The 17,779-nt window shown below is 40.4% G+C and overlaps 1 protein-coding gene across 1 annotated transcript in view; it reads left to right on the top strand.

Moving 5' to 3' along the window:
- Nucleotides 1-17,779, top strand: part of LOC143207365 (uncharacterized) — a 93,283-nt gene that overhangs the window by 28,522 nt on the left and 46,982 nt on the right. The window contains exons 2-3 of the mRNA XM_076420756.1: nucleotides 3,739-4,144; nucleotides 8,672-8,815. Coding sequence (XP_076276871.1) covers nucleotides 3,739-4,144; nucleotides 8,672-8,815 — 550 coding nt within the window. The remainder of the gene's footprint in view (nucleotides 1-3,738; nucleotides 4,145-8,671; nucleotides 8,816-17,779) is intronic.

Raw genomic sequence — 17,779 nt, forward strand, 5'->3', positions numbered from 1 at the left:
ACGAATTAAGGGTCGGCCGTGTGTTAAGGAGACCTGAATGACGTTATCTGCGTGACGTGTATGCGCTAATTTGCCCGAACGCTAAACGTCGTCGAGAATTTCACGATTTCAATTGAAATAGTATCTCGAGTTTAATAAGTCGGACAGAAGAATGGAAATCTTCAGGGAGAGAGAACCCAAAGCGTAAACTCCATCGCTGGATTCCTTTTGTCTGGTTCTTGTAAAAGTGGCTCGCCTCGCGTTACGTGTAATAATGCTTCAGAAAATTGGTACGAATGTAATTTTCCCGGATATCTGTAGTACGAGTGCTTAAATGTCTCAGCGTCGCGTTGCGTTATCCAATTAGATCGCAACCGAATGACTTCGTAATTGAATTATCTGTAGAAGAGATTGCGGAAGCTAATGTGTTTCCGCACGGTTGCTTCTTTTCTTAGCCGGTGCGGTGCGGCGGCGAGCGGACTTCTCCCGGCTCCGAAGAGATGATATTGACGAAAGAAATCAAGGCCACTTTTGCAATTACCGTATTGGAGACGCCATCTGATGCTGTTTGCGAACGGATCTCGTTGAATCGCGACGTCGAATAGAATCTACCGGAGGCCCTGATGAAATACATGTAGGTTACGGTTCGCTTTGTCCGCGTGTGGCATCGGTGAAATGTAATTTAAATCGTCGAACGATCCGAAGACTCGTTTTTTGGGAACAAAAGTGTCGGGATTGATCAGCGACCACTGACAGGTTAACGAGAATTCGATTTCGCCGCTGAGCCTTTGCTCGCGGAAGTAAACGGGGGTGCAAGTGGGGGTTGGCTCGCGGGGCGTAGAACAGAAAAGAGTTTGTTCCACCACCCCTTTATTGTCAAACTCACTGAACTTTCTCTCCCGGCCGACTTCAAACACGAAGGGACTGCGGAATCGCGGGAATCGTCCACGCGACTCTCCCTGTTCTAGGTCAACTGTCGATGTCAGTGTCGGACCACCTGCTCGGAATTTAATGAATCGATTCGTTCGTCTCCCCGCGTTCGTTTCCGAGTTTCTTCCTTTTTCCTCTCTCCTCGTCCTCCTCTCCTTATCCGGTACAAAGAGTTCCTTCCGGCCTCGAGTTCGATTTATTTTTTCCGGTTGCGAGCAGCGAAGGGGAAATATTTGTAGGCGAGAATTACGATAATACGAGGGGCTGTTTCTCTTCGGCGGCAGAATCGAATTTATGATCCCAGCGATACGTGAGCCCGATCTCCGAGGGAGATTAAAGCGGATATCGTGTTCCTCCGGGATTCTTTCTATTTGGCGCGCGCGCGAGCGCAAAAGCGAGCGCACCGCAATTTGGCCGGCCGACCGTCCGTTTCTGAGGTTTATCGCCGTGACGTGTACTACACGCGGCATCGTCGAATCCACCGGAAAAATGCCGCGGCTTTATTGTCCTATATAAGCGTGGCTTTTATTCATCCGTGTAACATGTCCCGTCTAAACAGCGTTAACCGGATTGCAACTCGTTGCATTCCTGATTCCACCGCGGCGTAACTTTCCTCTTGAACCGCGACAAGCGTGCGCTCACTTCGACGGATATCAACGTCGTTTTATCGATAAATCTCGAACAATTTCGCGGGAACGTTCGCCGTGTTCCCAGCGAAGACCAGGCACATCTGCATTTAAAAACAAAAATTTAGGGCGGCTAGATAACGCGACTTCGTGAGTTGATAGATGGCCAGCCCCACGTCACGCAGTTCTTTTCGGCGCAATATCTCAGCGGCCAGTCGAGCGTTATCATGACGAATGATGAAGGCTCAGCCACCGTTAATAAGAGTAATCATGCTGACCCGCGGTAATCGCACTCGATTCATTTCATATTTCCGGCGAGTCATTCATTTCGAGAGATGTTTAATTAACCGTTTTTCTACCTTCGATGTAGCGCACTGTGGGACGAAACGAGTCCATTCTTTTATATGGTGTTAATTACATTCATTGTAAATGTAGTTGGAACTCTCTGAAGGATTAGAAGAAGTTGTTGAACTTCTTTTGTTAAGGTGCAACTCCTTTTTCCAACTCCAACATTTTATGTACCTAATACGATATCAATATACGTATGATGAAGTATGTAACTAATTGAAAATGCAATCTTCCGATGTGAACTTCTCAGAACCATGAATTAGAGTTATGGAATCGTAAGACCTCTTCATGTATTTCTGAAAATTAATTTTGGTCATACTACAGTAGCTTGAATAATACGTCATTGGGGATGATTGTTCGGCAGTCAACGTGTTAAGGGGCCTATTCACGATCAAGCATTCTGTGCAACAATTATTGTGCAGCATGATGTTACGCAAAACCAAATTGCATTCACGTTGACACATAATTTAAGCAATCGTTCAGTTTTTCACTCCGTAGTGATGAGACTCGTCTGACAATATTTGTGCAACACTGCCATTCACAGTACAACACGGTACAAACGCAACCCGTTTGTTGTGCTCGAAATATCAGAAAATTCTGATTTTACACAACAGATTGCGCAATTAGTGAATCATTAAAATTCACGATCAATTATGTTGAGCAATAGGCATTGTTGCGCAAAATGCTTGATCGTGAATAGGCCCCTTTAGTCACGTATCTATTGCATGTTCGTGGGAGTACATTTTAGTAGCGTAACTATATCGAATCGAGAAATCACGGGCAGTACAGTAACAGTAATTAGACAACAATCTGCCGTGTTCAAACACCACGTTCAATATGTATGATCGCCCGCGGGTATCCGACAGATCCCACGGTCCGACGGTGGACGCTCGAGAGTATTTAGCGGTGCTCACGGTCAAACAAGCATTTAAGAACAATTTGGTAGGTTCGGCAAGTTTCGACTTTTCAATCTCAGCACCGGCGAAGTTCCCCAACTAACACGTCTGCGGGACGCGTATACAAGTTTCACGATCATGAAACGCCAAGCACCCGTCTCATCGAGTTTATTGTCGCAACAATGTGTATTTTTCGCTCCAGTTACACCTACTTTGACCCCGTTCCTCCTCGATGTGACCATTCGCGCCGGCTTTTTATTATCCCTGCTCGGGCAAAGCGGTTCGAGATGGTGTTCGACAAAGAGAATGGCAGCCAATTCCTCTTTTATTCCTTCCTATTACGGAACAACGTGTTGTTGTTGATCTCGGTACCTCGCGTAATTGTCAGTAATTGGGATTCTGTTATCAGGGAGATGCAATCCTAAGCTTCTTTCATCGTCGACTATATCCGACGCCTTATTGTACTAGTTTCTGTCGGAGCAAATTGTCCATCGTTACGCGCCTTGTGCCACCTGTGGCTATCGAGGTTGCTCGAAGCGCAACCGGATCCAAGCATTAAATCGCGAGTTACAAAAAACATTTACCTTGTTGAATGTGCTTCGTTGCGATTGCGTGTGCTCGACAGACCAGAAGAAATACTCTTCTTCTCGCGTACCATCAAGTCTATTCAGGCAGCCCGCGTCTGTTTGCCATGTTCGTCCCGCAAATTGTCCCGACTCCCACAAATATTCGGACACTAAAAAATTCGATAACTCTTTTAATATTGGATTATACGTGTTAGGTATTGGAACTGTGCCTCAGTAGAGCCCTTTGAAATATTGCACTTAGGGCCGTTTATATCCCAATGGACCATCCACTGTTGTAGGACTAAATGGGAAACATTCCCATAAGTCCCTGGTTATAGCCTCCGAAAAATTTTGGACATGTCTGTTAACGTGATTCGTTTGGTATGTTTGCAGACGAGACAGAGCAGCGGGACTGTGGGGAACACCGAGGAACAAGAAGGGATGAGCAGCTGTTCCCCGAGAACGTCCACGGGGACGATAACGATGACGATGACGACAGCGTCGACAACTTCGACGTCGACGATGACAGTTACGTCAGGGCCGCTGCCGTTCCTGCCCGCCGAGACCCAATCATCGATATCGTCCGCGACCAACTCGCAGCAATTTAGCGAACGGCAATTCCAAGGTGCTCAGTACAGATGTGCGTCCGCCACGACCGCCATGTTTTCGCCGGCCTCTTCGTCCGCGAACACCAGCCATTTGGCGACAAGCAACCTCTTTTCCGTGCCAGTGTCGCCGAAAAGACCTGCGTCTATCTTGTCCAGTAAATCACCTAACATAACCAAGTCTCAGATGAAAGGTAAGTCGAAGTAACAATCAGAGACAAAACGACAGGACACCCTGTCAATTTGTTAATTTTTATTCGGTGTACGCAAAAGTCTTATTCTTCTCTCATCGTATTAGACACGAAGGCACAAGATTATGATCCTTAATATGAATCATTTTGCGTGTGAACGATTGGAAAAGATTAAAACTCCTGCGTACATTTGTTATTTAATTATTATTATTTGGTCTGTAGCTATTCCAAGTATTTCGAGTCCCGGGACACTTTCATTTGCCTCTAAAGTATTGAAACGAATAAGATTACCATTTATGGAGACATCAGAAGAGTTTGGGGTACATGTGTATCATTTATATGTCCGAAGAACTGACGCAGCAAGTTTACTGCTGTTGTCAGAACGCGAGAGATGGAGCAGGATCTTCGAAGGAGTACGACACGACGTTCAAAAGGGGGACGTATTGAAGTGTCTGTTGAAATGAATGGCGGAGATGTCCCAGGCATAAGCACTTCGCGCAAAGATAACATCTGACAGGAAATTGAGTAACTTGTACTTGGAAATTTGTAGTTATAATTGTCAAGTTATAGAAAATGTTTGAGAGAAAATGCTCTGTTATCCCTGTTGAACAAAAACGAAATCTAGTAAATCATTTCTGTCAAAGCTTCATTGGAATGAATCGGATTAATCTCGGACAGAATTTGTAGCCCCCGAATTCTGACGGAGTATGCTAACATTAAATGTTAAACAAATGTTCCACTTTAGTCGGACGTTGAGAAGTAGTTGGTTCCTTTTGGCGATTAATCGTGACAGGTAGAATGTTGTAGAAAGAACTGCCACTGGTTAAACTGCAGATAACCGTGTGCGTCAGAGAAACGTGACGCAGGTTCATTATTTAAGTAATTACCTTGAAAGTTGCGATTCTGTTCAGTACACGCGTTATCCGATATTTCCGAAGTTACATTGTACTGTGCAGCACCTACGATGCGTTGGAAATTATTCCGACCACGGGAGATTAATTTATTATTTCGAAGTTGTTCTACACAGATCATGCTATGCATTAGACAAATTCATTATAATATTCTGTTTTATCTCGAGCACAATTATTTCGAAAAATTAACTTCTACACTTTCGAATTTCCACCAGCAGCAAATTGAAAATCCAGTTTCCGGAACGCCATAAATATAATAATTTTCTTTCGCGAAACGTGTTCTAGCAAATTCGAAAATTCGGGATAACACGATGACGAATTCCCTCTCAGGTTCTACATCGTAGGAAGTAGAATCGAAGGTATACTGCCGGAACATTGGAAATCAGCCCTCCGGACAAGTCGTAAAATCGAATTTTTCGTGTTCCGAGCGCGACGAGTTCGTTCGCCGTTACTTTTTCAATTCGTTAGCTCTGTAGAAACGACGCGACGCTTCAGAAGTCGAACGCGTAGCGGGTCTGCTCGAGTCTCGGTTCTCTTTTCGTCTGTAGTGATCACTTGTTAACGAGTAGCTCTTGGCCGTTGTTGGGTTAAACAGCCAATTAACGCGAGACCCGTCGGGGATTGATTTCTTGCTAGGAACACCGTGCGGAAACGGAAGCGCGATTGCTTCCTCCGGTGTTCCTCGATTTTTGCGACGCTCGCAAGTGCGCAAGTTTACGTCGGAACGTTTTAGTAGAAACTGTAACGACCGATCATTCGGCCAATATGAAGCGCGTTTTTAGAACTCGGAAAACGGTCGACCGTTAAGACTTTTGACAGAGTCGGCGATAATCGTCGACCATTGATGGTCCCGCTAAAAGCGGAGGATGTAACCAAACGAAATTCCAAGTCAAAGAGATCGCGACTGTGAATCGCAGTCGGGAAACGGGACGCAAGAGACTGTGAGCCTCTTCCTTTGCTGTAAAGGGAGACGGGTAACGCGCCAACGACTTAAGTTCTACAGCTTCCGTTTCACTTGGGGATTTTTTCCGCGGACGATGCCCGGGAACTATATGCGGGCAGTTTCGTATTTAATGCTCGTGATACTCGAGGGGCTCGAGTTACTCTTTCGCAAAACACCGATGATCCCGAAGCTAGTAGCTGGAACCACTCGGCGAACATTGCCAGCGGTATAAATAACTTCATCGGCGATCAGCACATCGCGGCTACTCGCCGAATGTACCAATAAACGAATTTTCAGTGAGCTTTGAAATCGATCGTTCTGCAACCGATTTCAATCGAATCGTTATTTAGACCACGGTTTCAACGCCGGTTAAGACCAGAACTTCCTATTTCACGAGTCTTTAACGTACACGTGAGTGAAATAGGAAGCTTTAATTGAAACATGGATGCTTTAACTCCAAGTTCTAACGGTACTTTGGAGTACCACTTACTTTAAAATGTTACCGTGGTCTGAAAACGTTTAGAACCAACCTAGGACTTGCAATTACTGCTGATTTACAGTCTTCCGCGATGCTACGAAGTGACGGCAACGCTCGAAAATACCACATTCAGGTGCAAAATGCATGTGTATGCTTCTCTTTTTGTCAGCTGATGCGTATTCTTGCGATTTTGAAAGCATTTTTAATATTTACAGAATGCTTCTTTTCGTATACATCTTGTAAAGATCTCTACCGTAATTGTCAGAATTTTATCCCCAGCACTGGGTGAGACCAGTTAAGCGCTAATCACTAGACTGCGGATCTTTATGCGTGTAGGGCTTCTGAACATTTTCGAAAAATGCTAGAATATAAAATTCCAGAGTTTAGTACAATATTTAATTATTTTAGAACCTTAAAGAGGCTATATTTCACTTTCTTATAATTTGCCTAGAAAAATAAAAATTGCATGAACATCCGCAGTCTAGTGATCACGCTCGACGATTGAGCCAGCGAGGGGTTACAATTTAGACCTTGAGATTTGGAAGACATATATGCGCGATAACTCGAATGTAGGTATCTTTCGCGATCTTTCTTGCAGCAACTATGTGTTCGGATGTCGTGGGTGTTATCTCGAAAAGTGCGCCCGCTCCGAAAAAGAGGGAAAAGCAAGAAAGGAACGCGAAACCGCAAACTCGTAACCGGGTTAAGCAGAAGCTATTTGTCGGCGGTTCTTCCTGCGCGCTTTTTCCTCACCGTTACCCATTAGCGCAAAATCACGAGGTTTCTCGGTCCGTTCTATTCTCTCTCTCTCTCTCGCGTCGTCTGTCTCTTTCTCATTCCGTAGGCCAGAGTACAATAGCGCATGGACATGCCGGTGCAGAATGTGCTTATAGGAAAACCATAGCCGCCGGTACGTACAAAATCAATGGGCCGTGAAACGAGGCTATTAAACGGTCGAGTCAAGCACCGACGATCCAAGTTCGACCGCTTGTCCCTTCTCATCGCAGACGGTGTTCCGCGCCGAAGCTCAAGCTGAACCACGCCGCGGGGATCATACGTCGCGGGATGTTATCGACCGAAGCGTTTAATCAGTTCGAACGAACATTTCTAACTCTACCGTTTGGAAAAAAAGTAAAGCATCGTGCCGGCGGCATGAAAACCGAAGGACGTGTTTCACGATTTCTACGAGATCTTCGACAATCGAGCGCAGCGCCCGTCTCGTCCCCTTTTTCGCGATTTTACTACGCGCCAGTAATTAACCGCGTCGAGCGCGTCTCTTGAATATTCTCTGTGCCGTTACTTTCGTGGATTTGTTTTATTTTTATGGGAAAATCGATGTCCCGATATCTGTACAGAGATTCAATTTTTACTGGTGCGTATTCAGCAGGGTAACTCGTAGGGGAAGTTCTTTTGTACGGTTATACAGGATGTCCCAAACTGTTCTACTTCCTTGAAAGGGATGATTCCTGAGGTCATTTGAAGTAACTTTTACCGTTGCGAAAATATTCTCCGCGGCTTTGTTAAGGAGTTATTAACGAAAAACCACGGACCAATCAAAACGTGGCTTCGGCAGACGAATCCGCCACGGCGTCAGGTCCCGCAGAGCGTGGCGTTAGCATTGGCTGAGTCGGAATTCCTCCGCTGTAGCCGCGCTTTGATTAATCCGTTTTCTGACTGGGCTGTTGAGCGTACAGCTGTAAAATCGATTGTAACTTTGTTAATATTTTTAATCTCGTATTGAAACTTTAGGAACGTTCAAAATATAGTATTATCGATTCATTCCACGAAAATTCGATTTTTTGGCCGGTTCCGCGAGTTGTCCCCCTTAAAATAGAGAAACACTCGGAGATGCTTCTGAAACGATTCTGAAATGCTTTTTGGTACTCCGAACTTTTCGCTTTCACTGTTTTTAGCTCGCGGTGAAATGCAGCCTCGTTCGAGCCATTAGGGAATAGTAGAGACACAGAGGTCATGCTAAAATTGTCGGACGTACGAAAAAATTTGACAAAATATTTTACAAAATAGTAATAAATAAAGTTAGAGTTGGTGGCACAGCTGGACAGGAAAATATGAGAAGGGTGGGTTGAATGCGAACTAGCACAAGTTCGACGAAGACCTTGACGTAGGTCTGATACAATTCGTATTGTTACGATCATGGTATATTAAATTTATTGTATGCAATGATTTCATTGTTGCAGAATTCAGGGAGGCTTTCAACCTGTTCGACAAAGATGGCGACGGAAGCATCACGAAGGAGGAGCTGGGTAGGGTGATGCGTTCCCTTGGACAGTTCGCAAGGGCCGAGGAACTCCGCACTATGATGCAAGACATCGATGTAGACGGTGAGTTTACAACGGTACTCGTCCAATGAATATATTGCGGATCTTTCTGGAAAAGATAAAAATTTATTTTTTCCATTAACAATTACAACTCTTTAACCTAGCACAATACAATTAGGTAAGGCTCGACTTACCAATCTTATCGTAGTAGACCATATTCTTGCCGATGCTTGTTATAAACATTTCGAATATCACGAACTGCATCGAATCCGCAGTTTGGCAGTGAGATTTTTTAACGATAAAGTGACGCTTTCATTCAATATTAATACAGTTCGTTACTTTATGTACACCAGTAATCAAATTTAGAAGTAGTAGTCGCTTGAAACTTTTTTAGCAACAAGCTCTTTTCAAACTCTGTCCTTGGACTTTTCAAAAACAGCGTGAAATGAAATTTCTTAAAAGTACCGAGGATTTGAAACATTCTCCTTAAATAAAACATGTCTCATTCCAAATAATCTCTCCTGCAGTGAATTATTTATTTCAGTGGTGAGTCTTTCAGAATTGCGCACAATTCACTATTAAGAATTGTAAAAATAATACATAAACAACGTAGAGAAGATTATCATGAATTGTGTTTAAAGGATTGAATCACTGAATAAAAATAAAAAATGGACCCTCGTAATTCAGTCGACAATGTACACATAGTGCTGAACATATATATAACAATTTTAATACCGACGGTGTAATCCGAAATTATTAGGTAATAAAATATTTCAAAGCATATTGGATATGCTTTGATAACATTTATCAAAATGGTAATATTCACCAGAAGCGTCGGAATTATTATCCTTCGGGTTTAAATAAAATTCAGCAGTTATTGATTACCTTCGAGTGGGACGACGGGTCGAACGATAGCATAATCGTTTCAATCGCCATTTCACGAGGGTTCCGACGTGGCTCGTAAACAAGGTGGCAAACAATCTGGTATAGGACGAGGTCTTCAAAGTTTACCATTCGTCCGTGTAACCACGTTGGCCCACTTACAACCTTTCCACCCGTCGTTGTCGGCATCGACTTAATTGCGGGTAATTTTCGTGAAGTGTTCTCCCGCGTGACAATGGAAAGGACGTTCCGTGAACGGAGCATCTTTATTAAGTCAGATCTACTCTCCCTCGAACTCTTTCCTTTCCTCCGACCATGCTCGTTCCAGCACAACCATACTCCCGCCAGGCAATTTTCTTCTTCTTCCCAAGCGTCTCCTTTTTCTTCTATTTCGACCCCCGCATTTTCGAGAAAGAATATAGAGTTCGCCAAGAATGCTGGACGAATGACTGCAGTCAAGCTAAAATTTCTATTGTTTCGACGACCGACGACGATACTCCTACCACGATCTTAACGACCACAATCCCCTGAACTTTTCCAACCCTTCTGCCAGGGAAACTTACTTATACATATTTCAGTGGATAAGACGTGCGAGTTTCGCTGAATATTAAATCGCAATCATTACCCTCGAATGACTTTCTTAACTGAACCGTCAAAATTAAGATTAAGGGAAGTTAAATATGGAAGACGTGGCTCGAAGGATTTGAAGGAGTTTTCGGAGCTTTGCACGCGACATATAAAGAAATATCGGTATTTACCTGTTGCTGATTCTTAAAGCGGCAAGAAAGTGCCTTCTTTTATTGCAATAATAAAAGCATCATCGTTGCTCGTCCTTCGTTTACGGCCCGTTAGACTCTTTTTGTGATTTCGGAGCGAGATAACCTGAATGAGTTCTTTTCCCGTGGGTTGACGGGTACAGTGTTCCAATCGAAATTAGTTGTACGTCTAAACTACCGTCACGTCGAGGTCACTCGCTGCGCCGTATTCGCAAACTGTCACCGTCAATTGCGATTCGTGCTTACTGCGTGTAAAATTTTTCCTCTCTATTCGCGGACTCTATGTATACATACACACCCAGCCGTATCCATTGCTCGTGAAAGGCTGCGCAACCCCCGGTGACAGAATTTTTATTAATTCTACGCCTCTCGGTGAAACCAATGGACCGTGGACTGCCATGTTCCCGCAGTGGTTTCCGTGTTGTCCCGACTAATGAGTATTAGGTGTAAGTATTAAAAAGATTTAAAGACATCAGCGTATTGGTTTCAGCTTAATCAGATAATTAAAAGAGGAAAGAAATTTTTATTTTACTCCTGTGTCTTTCAATCAATGCAAACATTTTTTATTTTGCATAAAGATCCCCAGTCTACTACTAATCAATTATTACACTGTTAAGGGGTTATGCCACCCTGAGGCGGCCAAAATGACATCAAAGTTTACGAATTTTTTTCTCCAAAAGTATGAATGTGACAATTTGTTTATTATGATATATAGTTAGGGCATACATTGAAGGTTATTCTGTAAAAATTTCACAAAAAAATATTTAAAAATGGCCGAGTTATCCGTTTTCTTGCATAGCTCCTCCGCCAAAACACGTGTAGACGGTGTCACGGATTGTGATGCCCAGGGTTATCTGAAATTAAAAAACTCATATGATTTTCTTGTTCCCAGATAAATTATCTATCGTGTAGCATAGGGATTTTAAGAAAAAACCATTTTTGTACAAATGCAAAAATGAAAATGAAAATGAAAATTCCATTTTTACCCAAAAAATCAATATTTAAACGACTGTTATAAACAATTGGGATATCATATCAAAAAAATCCTATGCTGCACGAATTTTTTAATTTCAGATAACCCTGGGCATCACAATCCGTGACACGGATAACTCGGCCATTTTTTAATATTTTTTTGTGAAATTTGCACAGAATAACCTTCAATGTATGCTCTGACCATATGTCAATAAAAAATTGTCACATTCATACTTTTGGAGAAAAAAATTCGTAAACTTTGATGTCATTTCGGCAGCCTCAGAGTGGCGTAACCCCTTAAGTATTGTATGAGGTATTATATCAATTGCATATTCATAAAACGAAAAAAAACATATACAATGGAATTATTCTAGGTCGAAAGAAATGTTTAATTTTCAAGTTAAAACAGCTCCGACTGCAAGGGTTAAAGCCTTACCTCTTGTAATAGTCCAATTAAAGCCTAACCGTTATCTTGTGCTCTTATCGTTAGATCAAGATGTCCACAAGTACTACCAGGAGACTGTTCCCTTATCCGTATAGTGAGTCCACTTATGGCAAAAACAGTGCGGGTCCGAATGGCTCAGCACTGTCGACTGTCGACCGACTTTTAACCGGTAACCCCTCAAATACGGTGCCAGCATTGTATATGCCCGCACAGTACGTTGAGTAAATGGGACTACGAGACAAAAGCCATATCTCGGGTTTTTATGACGTATTCAAACATACTTCAATTCAGAGAGTACTCTCCGAGAGTCTTTAATAATTAGTAACTACAATTACGCTATTAAAAGAGTATCGTAAATTTAACAATTTCATTATTACACATTTCCATAAGATTGAAGTATCTGGATCACTATAATACAAAAAATTAAATTAATTTGTACAAAGTACTAGCCTTTGAAGTCATTTGTAGAGCAAAAACGAAGATTCTTTTCTAGACCGAAAGCTTTGCCACATCATTCCCAGTTCGTGACTTCTTCTATCCTCTCATCAGCTCCAGGCAACTGTAATTATAACTTGAACTTCCCCATGAAGATAGTTTCAATTTTTTGCTTCAGCTGTAAAGGCTGTTTTAATTACCTGAAACTTTGTATTCGTGTGCACTGCAACGATTTTAAACATCTAAACAATGTATAATACACTGCATGCTTTTGTTGAAAATTACAAAAACATTAGTGCAATGTACCCTATCCTTATTAGAGTACAAACTATAAAAACTGAGCATAGCTTAATGTTAAGTAAATATTTGACTAGTAAGTACATCCACGTCACAGATTCTCGAACACCGACTAGAGGGTAAGCTTCGCAGTCCATTAAAAACTACGGCAAAACTCATTACTCGATACTGATTTTTGCGTCGTCTCATTCGGAGAGCAAGTTTCCTAGTCGCACAATTACAATTCTTTCGCGTAGTATCCGCGCACGCTAATGGACGCTGGTCATCAGTATTCCAGCGTATTATTCCCCTTAATCGGCCAGTTCGCTTAATTCTCGCCGCGAATACCAGACCGCAGGAAGGAATGCGTTTCAAGCAATCGGAATGGTTCGATACTACAGCACGGGGGGAACCTTCATTTGAGGGATGCGTCGCCGTTGACGGGGGTGGCTTCGAATTTCGATACAGCAAGTATCGAGGCAAGGTCGTACGTGGCAGATGTATAATTAGAAGTAACGTGGCTAGCGGTACGCGAAACAAGACCGTTCCCTTCGTAATCACACCTACGTAACCGAGACTCGTTTCATCGTCAATGCGTCCCCCTCTCGATGAATAACCTGCGCCTCTGTGCCTTCGAATCAATCAGAGGCAAGTACGGAAGGAAAAAATGTCGAAGATAAAGAGCAAGGAAATCTGAGCAAAAAAAAAGATAAGCATACCGATAGCAATTCACGCTCATAGAAACGTTCCCGATGCGACGCCGCCGCATCGCCTCAATGCGCCTTCATACACCATTCCATGAGAGACCGACTATCGCGACTTGTTCCACAGCCGCAGAGGTGGGCATTATTTGGCGAAAAAAATATTTGAAATACTATTTAATATTCTAGATTTTATTTTGCTTAAAGAAAATAGTATTTTATTTGAACAATCTGAACCTCGAAATGACTTATTTCTATTTGAACAATCTGAACCTCGAAATAAAATACTTCTATTCGAACAATCTGAACCTCGAAATAAAATACTTCTATTCGAACAATCTGAAACACAAAGTAAAATATTTCTATTTTAATAATCTGAAACACAAAGTAAAATATTTCTATTTTAATAATCTGAAACAAAAAATAGATTTTATTTTTTAATATTTAATATTTCTTATTTTAGCAATAATTTAAAGAAGAAAAGGTACTTAATATAAGAAACTATCATATATCATTTGCCACATTTTCGTTTGACTACTGCTAACGAGAACAACGTTTAGTCATAATCTAAAGTCTTTCCTTAAAAAATTCCCATTTCTATAAAATTTCATGTTTTTCGCAACTTCAACGTCAATGTGGCACGTTTTCCCCTTACCCGATTAACTTCATCTTTTGCAGAAATTATTTTCTTATCCAATAGCATAATTTTAGGGGGGAGGGCGTGAAAAAATCTCGCAAAAAATTTCACCAGGTATAGTTAAGGTCCACCCAAATATACACAAATATACACGAATATAACAAAAAGTTAAATCCATGAACAATTTTTTCAATTGTTATGCAACGAAATTAAACCATTTATAACGTTTGACAAATATATTTTGAGGTAGAGTTCTCTTGCATTGCGAATACTAAGGTGCCATCGCATACGCAACGATATATCGCCGTTGGCACTTTTCGCAAGTGTTGTCGCCACTAAAAGGGTTAAAAAGAAGATAATTTTTTTTACATTGAATTTGATTTTTTGGAGAATTCAGAACAATTAGTTTACTTATTTATTACAAATTTTAAATAAATTGCAATTGGTCAGAATTTAAAAATAAATACTAAATGTTGTTTATTCAAAATTGTCATGAATGTACAAAATAATAATAAGAAATGTAAGAAAGTAAAATTTCTAACCACTTATATAAAAAACATTCAGCTGGTGTGTTCTACACATACATGCGTCTAATTCAAAGTTTTCATGCAGTTTGCTTTCGTTACAAAAACTTTGACGCCAACAAGAGAAGAATGTTCCTTATATCCATTGTACCGGGCTCATGATTTCTTTTTCTATATGTATAAACTTGTTAAAAGAATACTTTTCTTTCCATTTCTACTCTATATTTTTTCACCTCTGCACATGCTTTTGTTCGTATTCTGTTCCCATTTCCTCTTACAGAAATATCGATGTATGGCAGACATCTCTTTCTTTTTATTTTTTGCTTTATTTGAAACCTATTTCAAATAAGAGCATCGGCGACAGTGTTGCAACTAGCTACGACTACAGCTATGTTGCAAATCTCGGCAACCATATTTTTAAACTGAGACTATAAGTTCTGATTAACGAGACACTTAAAACTGCGAAGTAATGATAAGTATTACTTGAGAAACATCAGATTAAAGTTTAGGAAAGAGAATGATAATCATATCTGTTCGAGCAGTATTTATGTTAAAATTTTAAATCAGCAGGAAAATGTTACTTTATATTAATTTTGTTCGCTGCACACGTATATTGCATATTCTATACTGTTACGACCCGGATATGTGAAGTCCAAATATCATTTTTCATTATACTCCACAAATTTATATCAATTTCTGTTGTATTTTGAAATATTCAACGCGATACATTCACCTCCCTCCAGTTACTTCCAAAACAACAGTATTACACGGTTTCACTGTTAAGCCATAAAATGTTATATGTTTTATCTGCATTAGACAAATTACGTATATATTTTTCAAGCTTGCTTTTATCGTTCCCTCTAAAGTTTAAAATGTGTGACTTTGATACTCTATCTCTCTTATTATAAATTTATTTGAAAGCAGAAAGTGATGTACTCATATTCCTTAATCTCTAATTAGCAGAATTCATTAGATGTTTTTGTATCAGGAATTATGGCTCATCAGGAATTAAAGAATAAGAAGTGAAAAAATTAAGGATATTTAAAGAAAACATTAATGAAATAATGTGCACTTATACCAATAAGTTTCTTTATTAAACTAAATATTATACTAATTTTTAGCACTCGAGTGGTGAATAAGAGAGAGAATCACCACTAAAAATTGCTGCACCATTATTCAGAATATTGTTTACATTATATTCTACATTATGTTTACATCGTACGAGATATATTATATCAATTTCATATCCATAAAATGAAGAAATCATATACAATAGAATTATTCTAGGTCGGAAGAAATGTTTAATTTTAAAGTTAAAACAGCTCCGACTGGAAAACTGTTTAATTAACATGACAGAATCTTGAACCTTGAACATTAGCTGGGCAATGAAAATGTTATTACTATAATGTCATTTTCGTTTTTTTTAACTGATAGAAATTTTGTTATAATAAAAGTTGCAATAATCAATATGACTGGCGTTTGATTTGTTCGATCCAGTACTTTTTGACAAGGGCAGTAGTGAGAGATCGTGTTTCACGCGTTCACGAGTCGACGCGTCGCATGTCAATTCAACAGCGGGCGTTACGTCGCGATGTTTAGCAATGTCGACGGAAGTTCCAGCCGGTCGATAGTCAAGAGCGACCGGCGAAGTTGATTCCGATAACTTCGAGGCGAGCCATACCTGACCGGGCTCGTTATTCATCGGGGAACTGCCGTGGAATGTGGCGAACTAGTGGGACGAGAACCGCGAATTGATTTCGGCGAATCGAATCACTTTACACGCGTGTCTTTTGTGCATTCGCATGGGTAGTTGAATGGCGCGACAGAATTTTGGAGTCGGGGCTTCCGTTCTCGCTGCGTGATTTATGCGACGGCTTCATTCTGTTAACTGTTGTCGCTGGGGCGGTTTGTTGTGGAATTTTTAACAGAGAAGTAAGCAATGGGACTTGCAGAGATTCATCCACTATTGAAACATGGCATACATCGATTGTAAAATGTCGATTGTAAAATGTCGAATGTGCAAGACAAATAATGCGTATTCGTATTTTACCATGTTTTTTATATATTGGATGTCTGTTTATGTCCTAGTCTGAAGTTGTGTCCGTACTGAAGCGACAACGAGAATCCTTTTGTCGTCTCTTATATTTCTAATTCTTTCTCTAAATTTTACTCTTATAATTTAAAAAGTGCTAACTATTTTGACAATTATAATTTTGGAAAAGTTAAATTTTAATGCAGATGTTGCGATAATATAAAATCTATATTTATTTCCTCAAAACTTACTTCATTTAAAAAATAAAGAACAGTAAGAACAACATAATATACAGGGTGTCTCAGCTGAAGGAGGCCACCTAAATATCTCCTTTATTTTTAATGGCAAAAAAAATATTTATTGCATTATTTTTTAAGTGTTTCAAGGTCATCGTTATTTTTTTATCGGGAAAACATCTTTTTTTATTCCATCTTATAGCGGCTGAAAAAATACATTTGAATATGCTTAAGTCATTAGCAAGATGTAATACAAAAAAATAAGTTTTCCCGATAAAAAATGACGATGACGTTGAAAAAACTATGAAAAAATAACCGGACAAAAAAATTGTAATTCTATGATATTCCTCCTTCGATACCATTTAAATGATGCCATAAATATTTTTTTTGTGCCATTAAAAATAAAAGAGATATTTAGGTGGACTCCTTCAGCTGAGCCACCCTGTATGTGTGACATTAAGTATAAAATACTTATTACTTACAATTCTTTATGCAACAAGTTTGCACCATTTTTCCAAATGTTTACGAAATAATGCACAAATATACTTTTATAACTCGCGTTTATATCGCTCTCCACCATTTTGAATTATCTTGTGACGTGACTTGTGGGCACCAGATACTCCGTTATCATGGAACACTGCGTCTTATGCATATCTATGCCGGGTCCATAAGTATATGTATGTATATGGTCTGAGATTTTAACCAAAAATTTCATAAGAGGGCGAAAGTCAAAATCGCTTCGGTACTAATGTAAATGAAGATTGTAAGTCATCGCGTGCCGGGAAAATCTAGGGAATGCGAATTCGACACAGTTGTTTCTCTGAAAAACTGTAAAAACAGTACGTGATCGTTCTTTAAAGTAGAAGCATGTTTTACCGTTTCCTATTCTATCTCGTGTATGGCGTGTGCGAGTTTACGGCAGACATCTAGAATATCAAGCGCGGAGAGGAAAGGTATATTGTTGACTCGGATGGATCACTCATGCCACCAATTCCTCTTCCATACTCTTTCCATTCTACAAATGGTCCTCTTTTTGTTCACGCGTGTCTTTTTTTTCTCCCCACTGAATAATTACTTTACTCGTAAAACGGTCGCACAGCACCCATTATAA

Source organism: Lasioglossum baleicum, chromosome 3 (genome assembly GCF_051020765.1).
Source record: "Lasioglossum baleicum chromosome 3, iyLasBale1, whole genome shotgun sequence".
In the NCBI taxonomy this organism is placed as follows: domain Eukaryota; kingdom Metazoa; phylum Arthropoda; class Insecta; order Hymenoptera; family Halictidae; genus Lasioglossum; species Lasioglossum baleicum.